The sequence below is a fragment of the Acomys russatus genome, chromosome 32 (genome assembly GCF_903995435.1).
Source record: "Acomys russatus chromosome 32, mAcoRus1.1, whole genome shotgun sequence".
NCBI lineage: Eukaryota > Metazoa > Chordata > Mammalia > Rodentia > Muridae > Acomys > Acomys russatus.
In genome coordinates, this window is record NC_067168.1 from 48,296,941 (window position 1) to 48,308,504 (window position 11,564).

The following is an 11,564-nucleotide window of genomic DNA, read 5'->3' on the forward strand; positions in this document are numbered from 1 at the left end:
CATCTGGGCTGACAGGAATGGGGAGCAGCCAATGGCTGTTCCTCTCCTCCTTCTCTCTAGCACCAGGTACCAGTTTGCAGACCGGGGGGGGGGGGCGGGGGGGGCGGGGTGAGCAGTGGGGACACTGCCTAACAGTTACTAGCAGACACGCTTGGAGGGGCTATGACTTCCATCTCTCAGTTCAACCCTTGTAACCCTGTGAGGACAGTGCGAGACTGTCTTCGTTAGGGTTTCCATGAGACATATCGAGCACAGCAGCTCTTATAAAGGAAACCTTTCATTGGGGCTCGTTTACAGTTTCAGAGTGTTAGTTTATTCTCTTGGTGATACGACATTGGCAGACATGATGCTGGAAAAGAAGCTGAGAGCTCTGTTGTTGTTGTTGTTTTGAGTCAGGGTCTCTCTGTGTAGCCTTGCCTGTCCTGACTCGCTTTGTAGACCAGGCTGGCCTCGAACTCACAGAGATGCGCCTGCCTCTGCCTCCCGAGTGCTGGGATTAAAGGTGTGCGCCACCACACCCAGCTGAGAGTTCTGCATCTTGATCTCCAGGCAGCAGAAGAGACTGTGTGCCACAGTGGGCATAGCTCAAGTGTATGAAACTTCAGAGCCCACCTCCACAGAGACACACGGCCTCCAACAAGGCCACGCCTCCTAATAGGGCCACTCCCTATGGGCCAAGCATTCAAACACAGGAGTCTATGGGGGCGTTCCTATTCAGACCACCACAGGGACCAAATCTCAGGGATAGGACAGGGGACCCCTCTACCCCTCCCTGAAACCGTCTCCTCACATACTGTGTACTCACAGAGCTGGTGGTTTACTATGTGAACTGGGAGAAGAGCAGAATGCACTGCCCACCACACGTCCGCGTTCCAGACCAAGAAGCTCGTGCTGAGGCGAGGACAGATGTTCAACATGAAGTTGATCCTAAGCCGACCTATCGAAACTCGGGACGAACTGAAGCTGACCTTCACTACTGGTGAGGCCGGGCAGCAGGATGGCGGGGGCGGGGGTGGGCGCTGTTTGCCGACACTGTAGCTCTGTGGGCTTCAGGTTACCCTAACCCTGACTGGAAGGCCTCAGGAGACGTCAGTTGGAGCAGTGCGTCACGCAAGCATACGGACCCGAGTTTAGGTCCCCAGCACCCATCCAGAAGCCAAGCAGTATGGTGTGAATTGGTGTGGTAGGGACAGGCTGATCCCTGTGCCCACTGGCCAGCTGCCTTAGGCTACTTGGTGAGCTCCAGATTGAGAGAGCCTGCTTCAGAAAACAAGGCGGAGAGCGACTGGGGAAAACATTCAACTTTGACCTGCGGTGCGTGTGTGCGTGCACCCATACCCACACACACACACACACACACACACACACACACACTGCATTTTGGCAGGAAGATCATTCGTTTTAATGCATGTCGTAGTGACTACACTGGCTAGGGCTCAGCAGTTTAACAAAACAGAGACATACAGGGCCCTGGCGTCATAGGCAAGGGTGCAGAAGGAGATGAGCAGACAGTGCAAACCAGAGGAAGACCATGAACCCGCTGAGGCCAGGGGGGCCGGCTCCTGGCTACACAGCAGGAGCTAGGCAGGAGTGGTGGGACTCGGCGAGTGGACAGAGGTGGCCGTACTGGGGCAGATGTCAACACTCACCTCCCTGTTGCTGTTTCCAGGACCGAAGTCCTCACGCACCACGGTGGTGCTTGATCCTTTGGCAGCCTTCCGGTCTAAGGGCTGGCAAGTGAAGATTACCAAACAGGCTGGCGTTAGAGGTGAGGGCCCTAGTGTTGGGGCTGCTGCCTGGTGGCTTTCTGGGTAGTTTGCCCGCCTCAACCGAGTGAGTAGTTCCTTGCCTTCCAGGGTGCCATGCTGCTTATTCCTCACCGCGTGGGCCTGGGTCCCTCAGCTCCCTCTTGCTACTCCTAGCATGCAGCAGCTCTGACCAGCCAGATGGCTTGCGTAACTCCTGTTTTCTCTTATGTACACTGGGAAAAATGCACAGAGGGAAGATGAGTGGAATAACCCAGCAGAGCCAGAGTGGTGGCACACGCCTTTAATCCAGCACTCGGGAGGCAGAGAGGCAGGGTGGATCTTTGTGAGGTTCCCAGCCATCCGGTCTACCTAAGTGAGTTCCAGGACAGCCAGGGCTATAGAGAGACCTGGACTCAAAGAGGGGGTGGGGGGGGTACGAGGCAGATATAGAAGTGGGGGACAGAGACAGGCAGAGAAGAAAGAGAAAAGAAAATAGTAACTTCCTATAAATGTATTGTCTCTTCTTCCCTCCAGGCACTTTGCTCCTCGTCCCTACTCTTAACAAAACTTGACGATGCCATCAGTGTTCCTTTTGTTTAGTGGCTGCCAGCACAGCGCACGACCCGCTGAAGTGCACGGGCTTGCGGTGGCTCTTTGATGGCCTTTGTAAGGCTGTCTGTCTTCCATGCTGGAAAGCCACCACCAGCCACCAGGCTCCTTTATCACAGCGTAGGACCTGGGAGGTGGCACCGCATGCAGGCGGGACTGAAGCGAGTCAAGTTTGGTGGGAAAAACCTATGAGCTGCAAACCGTCTATCTGCCACTCTGGGGACTTGCTAGACTTCCTTGTGGGTTGCTTCTCTTCACATTGGGGTACCCCTGGTTGCTCGCGGACCCTAGAGAGGGACTCATAGGCTTCACTGCTGAGTCAGGGAAGGAGGTGTCCACCGTGTCTCCTGTTCATTCACGCAGGTCACACTGACTGTCATCAGCTCCGCCAGTGCCGGAGTGGGAAAGTACAAACTGACCGTGAATGATTATAAAGCTGGGCTCTTCTTCCTTCTCTTCAACCCGTGGTGCGCAGGTAACTCCAGCCCTGCCGTGCAGCGCACCCCCTCCAGCCCTGCCGTGCAGCGCGCCCCCTCCAGCCCTGCCGTGCAGCACTCCCCCTCCAGCCCTGCTGTGCAGCGTGCCCCCTCCGGTGCTTGCACCCAGTTTGCAGCGCAGAATCCTGGAGCTGCTCTTTGTTCTCAAGTTGCCCTTTGACTGGCTGAAGCATGTGGCCAGGTGCAGTTAGTGCGTGCATGCCAGGAGGAGCTGCCAGGGCCAGGCCTCCAGGTCCTCTAGGCCAGTTTGGCTGTTCTCACTGCCTTGCCAGACTCAGCCAGTTTCCGCTTCCAGCCCTGTTCAGAGACTGCTGGGAGCCACCAATGACTCCTTTCTTCACAACCTTAGGGTGGGACTTGAACCCAACAGCAGTTCCTCCCATCTGCAAACTTGGCTCTTCTGCCCAAGCTTACTCCTTCCTGTGGCTACCCCACATTACCAATGTCACTCAAGGATTCACTTTTTATTTTACATTTTTTATTTTGTATCTTGTACTTATTTTTCTCAGTTTTTATTAGTTCTCTGAGAGCTTTGTTCAGTTTGTTGAGTGATATGCCACCTCCCCCCCAATTCTCCTTCAAGATTCCCACTCATTCCTTCCCTAGCCACACAGCTGTTTTCTTCCTTTCTTAACATTCCTGGCCTCGCTCCAGAAACACCTGCACAAGAGCACCTCAGACAGAGTCCACCTTAGTCTTTTCTCACACTTGCCTTCCAGCCTTTTGTTTTAATTTCAACACTTTAATTAATGTGTGTTATGTGTGAGCATGTGTGTATGAGTGTGTGTGTGGTAAGAGTGTATGCATGAGGAATGCATGTTGTGTGTGCATGCGTGTGCTGTGTGTGTGTACAACTTCTCAAACTCAAGTCAATCAGCCATGATGGCTCTCTGTCTTTCTTTCTTTCTTGTCTTTCTTTCTTGCTCTTGTAGACCAGGCTGGCCTCGAACTCACAGCTATCTGCCTGCTCTGCCTCCCGAGTGCTGGGATTAAAGCGTGTGCCACCACACCGGCTTCTCTTGTCTTTCTTAATCATTGATGCTCCAGGGCAGGGGCTCTCAGCTGTGTATAAGCTACAAAACAATGTCGTTGTTGGGGTCACCACAACAGGAAGACTTGTATTGAAAGGGATTGCAAGCAGTAGGAAAGTTAAGAACCATAGTTCTAGGGGAATAGACGCTCTTGTCTTTAGCAGAAAAAAATCCTGATTTTTGTGATTTGTCCATTGATTGTCCTTAGATTCAAGCTGTGTGTGTCTGGATGGACTGTTATGTGGAAGCATACCGTACGTCATGTCCCTTATTGGGGGACATTAAACTTGCATCGTTGGTTTAGGTATTGTCCAAATTCCCTTATGTCATGATGATATTTCCTTTCATAAATAGTAAGCAAGCTTAGGTGGAAGGGAAAGACTTTACAAACATGCAGAACTGTGCCTGCACCTCACCAGACTCCACCCCCTCTGAGTCTTGCCTGGTCTAAGAAAGTCTTCAGATTCTGCACGCACAGTGGCTGCAAGCGTGGGTACTTCCTGCACATAGATCTCCCAGCCCAAGCTCCCCCACTCTGACAGATAGCCCTGGCACTCCTTCTCCTTAACAGCACCCTCCCATCCGTGACCATCCACCCAGCCACCCAGCCGTGTCCATCACTCATACGTCTGCTCACAGCATCCATCCTTACTTCTGTGCCATCCATCTGTCCGTACCCATCCACATCCCCCACACCCCTTCACACCATCCCTCCCTCCCCCTCCATCCATCCACCCATCATCGCTGTGAACTTATGGATTCTCTTTTTCAATTTATTTTATTTTAATGTATGTATTTTGCTCACCTGTGCACCACATGTGTGCCTGTTCCTGTAGAGGTCAGAAGAGGCTAGTGAGTCCCCTGGAACTGGAGTTAGAGATGGTTTTTGTAAGCCACTGTGAGGATGCTGGGAATGGAACGGGTCCTCTGAAAGAAACATTCTTACTAACTGCGGAGGCATCTCTCCAGCACCTGGAGTCTCTCTTTTGTTAATGGATTTGTGGTTATATATCACAATAATTTGTGTATATTCAAAATTTCCCAAGTTTTTCCAGAGAAAGAGCCTTATACCTGGCTCAGGATGTACTTTTGGACGTTCTCTTGTGGTTTTTTTTTTTTTTTTGCTTTGTTTTTGAGACAGAGTCACTTGATGTGGACCCGGGTTTTTAGAACTCTCAGTGTGTAAACCAGGCGGCCCTCACACTCATAGAGAACCACCTGCCTCTGCCTTCCCGATTGCTGGGGTCAGGGCGTGAGCCACTTCATCTGAGTCTTGTATTGTTGGTGTGTGATGGATTGCTGCGACTCTTCCTGCTCCCTGTACCCACCCTAGGGTAGAGCTGCCTCTATTTCAGGGAGGCCAGTAAGCCCATGTGTGTTTGTGATCTCGCTCCAGATGACATCGTTTTCATGTCTAGTGAGGAGGATCGGCAGGAATACATCCTTAATGACACCGGCTACATTTACATGGGCTTTGCCAAACAAATTAAAGAGAAGCCCTGGACCTTCGGTCAGGTAATAGTCTAAAATAAATAAATGCCAAGCGGGAGGGGGATGAATGAAAAAAACCTTATGAACACAAAAGCAAAAGGCCGTTCTCCTTGGTCACAAATTTACAGTTTAGAGCATTTCATTCTTTTTAAAAAATTCTCTGCCCCCCTCTCTGCCCCCTCTCTCCCCCCTCTCTGCCCCCTCTCTGCCCCTTCTCTGCTCCTCTCTCTCCCTCCTCTCTGCCCCCTTTGCCCCCTCTCTCTGCCTCCCCTCTCTCCCCCCTCTCCCTTTTTCTCCCCCCTCTCTGCCCTCTTTGCCCCCCTCTCTCTGCCCCCTCTCCTGGATTTGGTTGTGAGCCACTGTGTGGGTGCTGGGAATTGAACCTGGGTCCTCTGCAAGAGCAACAAGTGCTCTTAACCACTGAGCATCTCTCCAGCCACCCATCCCCCACTCGTTTGTTTATTACTAATGCTAACCTAGTTGAGATATTTCTTGCAGCTTGTTGTTGGCAGCTTGTTTCATTTGTTTAACTTGAATACCAAGGCATTCAAACCTCCTGTGTGCTTTGTATATCTGTACATTTTCCCCGCTGAGCCATCTCCCCAACCCCCTGTGTTTGTCTTTTCGATGATTGTGCCCTGTGAGCCTTTTGGATGTACTTAGCTGCTGTCATGTGTCTGGCTGTTTACATGGCATGTGGAGGATCTAGGGAGACTGTGGTCAGGTGTCCTGACTTGGGAGATGAGAGAGCCCTCAATGCAGAGCAAATTAGATGGGGCGGGCTGGTGTCTGATGCAGGGCGGACTCTTGATGCCTCTTTCTTCATATTCATGATAGTTTGAGAAACATGTCCTGAACTGCTGCTTCTCCTTGCTGACCCACCTGGAGCCCAGTGAGTTGCAGAGCCCGGTGGCTGTGTCCAGGACCATATGCACCATGGTATGTGGAGAGGCCAGGCTCTACATTCTGTCTCCTGCAAATCTACAGCATAAATGCTGTTGTGGTCTGTCAACACCTGCTCAACTGATGTAGGTTCCCCTGCACACAGTAGGCCACTCTCCATGAGGCACACAGTAGGCCGCTCTCCATGAGGCACACAGGGAGCTGAGGCTGAGCAGCCAGTCAGAGCATGAGGGAACTTTTCTCTGCACTGTCCTTCTGAGCACACATTTTCAAACTGGAACTTAGAAGGCCAGCTTAGCCGCGTCTAAGCTGACCTTAGGAAAATGGGTTTTCCAGTCTACATGACGGTGCCAACATTCAAGGTCTTCTCCCTCCCTGCAAGCCTGGCTGCAGTTGGGATGAGCACTGTCAGGGGTGCACTATGACAGAGACACACGCACGTGTTTGTCTTTCAGAATTTATTGAATAACAATAAATTCATAAGCTATGCCAGCTACCTTAGCTGCAACATACCAAGTAGCCCTCCTTTGCCAGCCAAGGCAAACATAGGCTCTTTTATTTCAGTCTTACTAATATCTCTCGGGCCAGATGGTGGTGGCGCACGCCTTTAATCCCAGCACTCAGGAGGCAGAGGCAGGAGGATCGCTGTGAGTTTGAGGCCAGCCTGGTCTACAGAGTGAGTTCTAGGACAGCAAAGACTACACAGAGAAACCCTGTCCTGTATGTGTGTGTGTGTGTGTGTGTGTGTGTGTGTGTGTAAATATATATATATATGTATATCTCACACAGTAAATAATTCTATATGTATGCTGCATTAATGGATGAATGGATGTATGCGTGTATAGTTATACAAGGGTCGTAAAAGGGCCAAAGAAGCTACAGCAGCAAAATCCAATGAGTTCTAAGAAACCTGATAGGCCGAAGAAACTGGTAAGGATGCAGCAGGATCTGTGTGTGCGTGTGTGTGTGTGTGTGTGATGTGTGTATGCGTGTGTGTGTGTGTGTGATGTGTGTGTGTGCGTGTGTGTGTGTGATGTGTGTGCGTGTGCGCGTGTGTGTGTGCGTGTGTGTGTGTGATGTGTGTGTGTGCGCGTGCGCGCGTGTGTGTGTGGGACGGGGAAGGAGGGAGGGGGAGAGAGAGGGAAGGGGAGATCTGACCTTTCTGTGGGTCCATTGGAAAGTGCTGCAGAGCAGCCCTGTGGGATTACAGTTTTCAGCCAAGTCTCAGGGTCAAGTCAAGCTGTAGAAATGAGGTGTGGGACAGTGGAGGCCACTGGGTGAGGTGCAGGACAAGGCCCAGATTGACATCCATTTAAGTAGGCCATATTGGCAGTAGGGATAGAGTCAAACAGAGGCCCCTGGGACAGTTCCCTTGACATACCAGACACACAGGTGATAGGTTGCTATTGTTAGATGCCTCCCACTTCGGAGTCCAGATGAAAGTGTCTGGCAAGGCGGCAGGCCTGGTTTTCCTGGTAGATTTAGGATGCCCATGTGCTTTTATAGTTCTAATTTGCTTTGATCCACTTATAAACTGGTTCTCTTTTACTGTTAGGTATGTCGTGTGTCAGCCTGTGCCTCACAGGTGTGTTGACAAGTAGGGGCTGTGCCTGCTGAAAAATCATCCTGTCTTTGCGTTTGCACCCAGGAGTCAAGTGCTGCTTGTAAAATGGAGGTCCGCAGGGCAAGGCGCAGCCTGCAAAGCCACTACTCTGCATACATGCCAGGCATCTTGAGTTCAATAAGCACATTCCAGGGACTTCACTGCTGATGGCCAGCCACCTTGTCCTCTGCATCCAAACAGCAACCCTCAAATTTGTGGTCTCAGGATATCATGATACTTCTAAAAAGTACCCAGGACCCCAAATAGCTTGAAAGAGTATTAGTTGTACTTTGTGATTACACCTATGAGCATTCATAAGATATTTTAGGTATATAAATATTATATTTAGAAGCTATAGTCTTTCTAAGTATTTATATATGTGTATGTATACAAATATTATAAATTAAAACTGGGCTTAACTGGGCTTTGTGGCATAGGCTTGCAGTCCTGTTATTCAGGAGACTTAGGCAAGACCACAAGTGCAATGGCAGCCTGGGTAATGCAGCAAGACTGTTTCCCAAGATAAAAAGCAAGCAAGCACCCAACAAATGGAGCCAGGGATGCAGGGCTCTGGGTTCAATACCCAACACCGTAAGAAGGAGGAAAGAAAGTCTTCAGTCTAAACATGCCTGTTTTAGCTGGGTATAGCAGTTCATGCCTATAATGTCAGCACTCAGGATACTGAGGCAGGGGAATTGCTGAGAGTTTCAGGTAACCTTGGGGTATATACTGAGACCCTGACTCAAAGAAAGAAAGAAAGAAAAAGAAAAAAAGTAATCTTGGAGGATGGAAGGATTACCCGGTAGGGAAGAGCACTTGCTGTTCTTGCAGAGGATCAGTTTGGTTCCTAGCACAAATGTGTACACACACACACACACACACACACACACGTACACACACACACACACGTGCGCACACATGCACGCACACACACGCGCATACACACACGCACACACACACAAACATGCACACACGCGCGCGCGCACACATACAAACACGCACACACGCGCATACACACACACAAACACGCACACACGCACGCACACGCACACACACGTGCTCACAATGAAATCTGTTTTCTTCTAAGAGGGTAATAATAAATCACAAGTTAACATAATGTGTTTTTGTTTTAATAGAAACTTTCTGAAGTGTAAAATGTAGTGAAAAGAGCAGCATGGCTTGCATCATTGCGAATCTCTGTAGTGCCTAGCTTAAATAGACATCTGCTGCCGTCTGCATCCAGGAAGGGACCTTACTAACACGCATGAAGACAGTCTGTTCCACATGGGCACATTGGCGAGGCCTTTCCAGATTATGGTGGATTTCAACGAGTGATGGTTTCTTTTGGAAGTGCAGGAGGAGAGACCCAGTCTCACTATGTAGCCAGGCCTAATCTTAAAGCTTGCTCCTTGGCTTTTCAGGGCGCCCTGCCCACCCTGGACAAACTCTGGGGCCTGGGAGGGCGCCCATGCCAAGCCTGTTCTCTGCTGTGCCAGATGTGTGCTGTGAACAACGGCGTGCTGGTGGGGAACTGGTCGGGGGACTACAGCAGGGGCACAGCCCCGTACGTGTGGAGCAGCAGCGTGCCCATCCTGCAGCAGCACTACATCACCAGGGTGCCCGTGTGCTTCGGGCAGTGCTGGGTCTTCTCTGGAATCCTGACCACAGGTAGGCTGCAGCTGGGGCAGGGCCTCTCAGCTCCCGCGGACGCTAACCATCCTGCCTGGGGTCGTTTCAGCACTCAGGGCAGTGGGCATCCCAGCTCGCAGTGTGACCAACTTTGAGTCAGCACACGACACAGAAAAGAACCTCACGGTAGACATCTACCTGGATGAATCTGGCAAGACAATCCCACATCTGACCAAGGACTCAGTCTGGTAGGCGCCCCTGGCGGCAGGGTCAGTCTGGTGGGCGCCCCTGGCGGCGGGGTCAGTCTGGTGGGCGCCCCTGGCGGCGGGGTCAGTCTGGTGGGCGCCCCTGGCGGCGGGGTCAGTCTGGTGGGCGCCCCCGGCGACAGGGTCAGTCTCGTGGGCGCCCCCGGTGGCAGGGTCAGTCTGGTGGGCGCCCCTGGCGGCAGGGTCAGTCTCGTGGGCGCCCCTGGCGGCAGGACTCCTCTTCTGTTCCCCTGTGGGTCCTGCAGCCTCTCTGTAGATGGGTTCAAGCTGTGGGCAGTGTCAACTCTGGAAACCCAGTCTGCATAGTCAGATTCATAGTGTGGCTCAGAACTCCTGGGAAGGCTTGTTGGAGGCAAAGCCCAAGAATTGGCATTTACTTCTGGCCCCCAGTCAACAAGAGGCATTGTTTCCTCTGTTCTCTGACCCAGTCAGTACGCAGGCACCTTGAGGCTGAAAACCTGTAGGGGAGAGCGAGTGTCTGGAGGCTGGGGTGAGGTCATGACTCCTACAACTGCTCTGCACACACTGCTGTGCAGGTTCAGTTCGTGTGCCAAGCCTTTCGCTTTGGCGCTATATACTGGCGATGCTAACCTCTGCTACCTCACACGGTGTAACAATAGCAAGAATAGCTTGACGGTGGCGCACACCTTTAACCCCAGCACTCAGGAGGCAGAGGCAGGAGGATCTCTGAGTTCAAGGCCAGCCCGGTCTACAGAGTGAGTTCCAGGACAGCCAAGCTACACAGAGAGACCCTGTCTTGAAAAAGAAAAGACAACAAGCAACAGCAAGAATATGGAACACTATCCAGATACAAAATTGTTCACCAAGAAAGTCAGAGTCTTGTTGAGTGGGGGAAGGGTTTACAGTTGTTTGCTTGCTCATTCATTCATTCACTCAGCCACTCAGTCATCTCTCAGAGGCTGAGTGTCTTCTGCGTCCTTTGGATCTGAGGAACCCCTCCCCCCCCACCTGCTTTAAGCCCTGCTGTCCGCACACTACTCAGCACCGCCCTGGCCTTGACAGAGATCCCCCTCTTCAGAACAACTTTTGAGGGCTGTGATGACAGGATTTCTAACTGCATGCTGGCTCTGATGGGGCTGTTTCCAACGCCACAGGAATTTCCACGTGTGGACAGATGCCTGGATGAAAAGGCAGGATCTCCCGCAGGGTAATGACGGCTGGCAGGTCCTGGATGCTACACCACAGGAAATTAGCGAGGGTACGTTTGCATGGGGCGCAGAGGAGCTGGGGACAGAGGCCATGTCTGCTGTTCTTCTGAGTGCTCTGTGCGGGGTCAAGTGCACCTTGGTGGTAACCCTCACACTGAGGTGACAGCCACGGGACACAGCAGCAAGTGTAGGTGCTGACAGGATGTACAGCTAGCTAGCTCACAACTCATCTTTTCAAAAGTGTTTAAACTATTTATTTACTGGTTTGTGTGTATACACATGTGAATCATGGTGCCCATGTGGAGGTCAGAGGTCAGCTTGTGAGGGTCAGTTTCTCCTTCTTCCAGTGGGCACCAGGGATTGAATCAAGGCTGCCCAGCTGAGCAGGTACCAGTCTGACCACTTGGGCAGATGGGAGATTTACACAGCAAAGATAGTTCCAGAATAATTTCTTACACTCACCAGTATTGTTCTTTTTGAATAGTTGTTACCAAAGTTTATCTTGCTTACCTGGTAGAATTATGCTCTTCCTGACAAGAGCACAGGGGACCTAATGATGGCTGTCACCCACCTTGCCCCTGGAGCTGCCCACATTAGAGGCCTGTTTCTTTGTATGGG

The 11,564-nt window shown here is 51.4% G+C and overlaps 1 protein-coding gene across 1 annotated transcript; it reads left to right on the top strand.

Moving 5' to 3' along the window:
- The first annotated feature begins 8,366 nt into the window (after positions 1–8,366).
- Positions 8,367–11,263, top strand: LOC127184167 (protein-glutamine gamma-glutamyltransferase 4-like). The gene is made up of 4 exons (XM_051140412.1): positions 8,367–8,378; positions 9,304–9,550; positions 9,621–9,759; positions 10,893–11,263. Exons 1-4 carry the CDS (start codon positions 8,367–8,369, stop codon positions 11,107–11,109), a joined length of 615 nt encoding a protein of 204 aa, XP_050996369.1. The 3' UTR covers positions 11,110–11,263.
- The last annotated feature ends 301 nt before the right edge of the window (positions 11,264–11,564 follow it).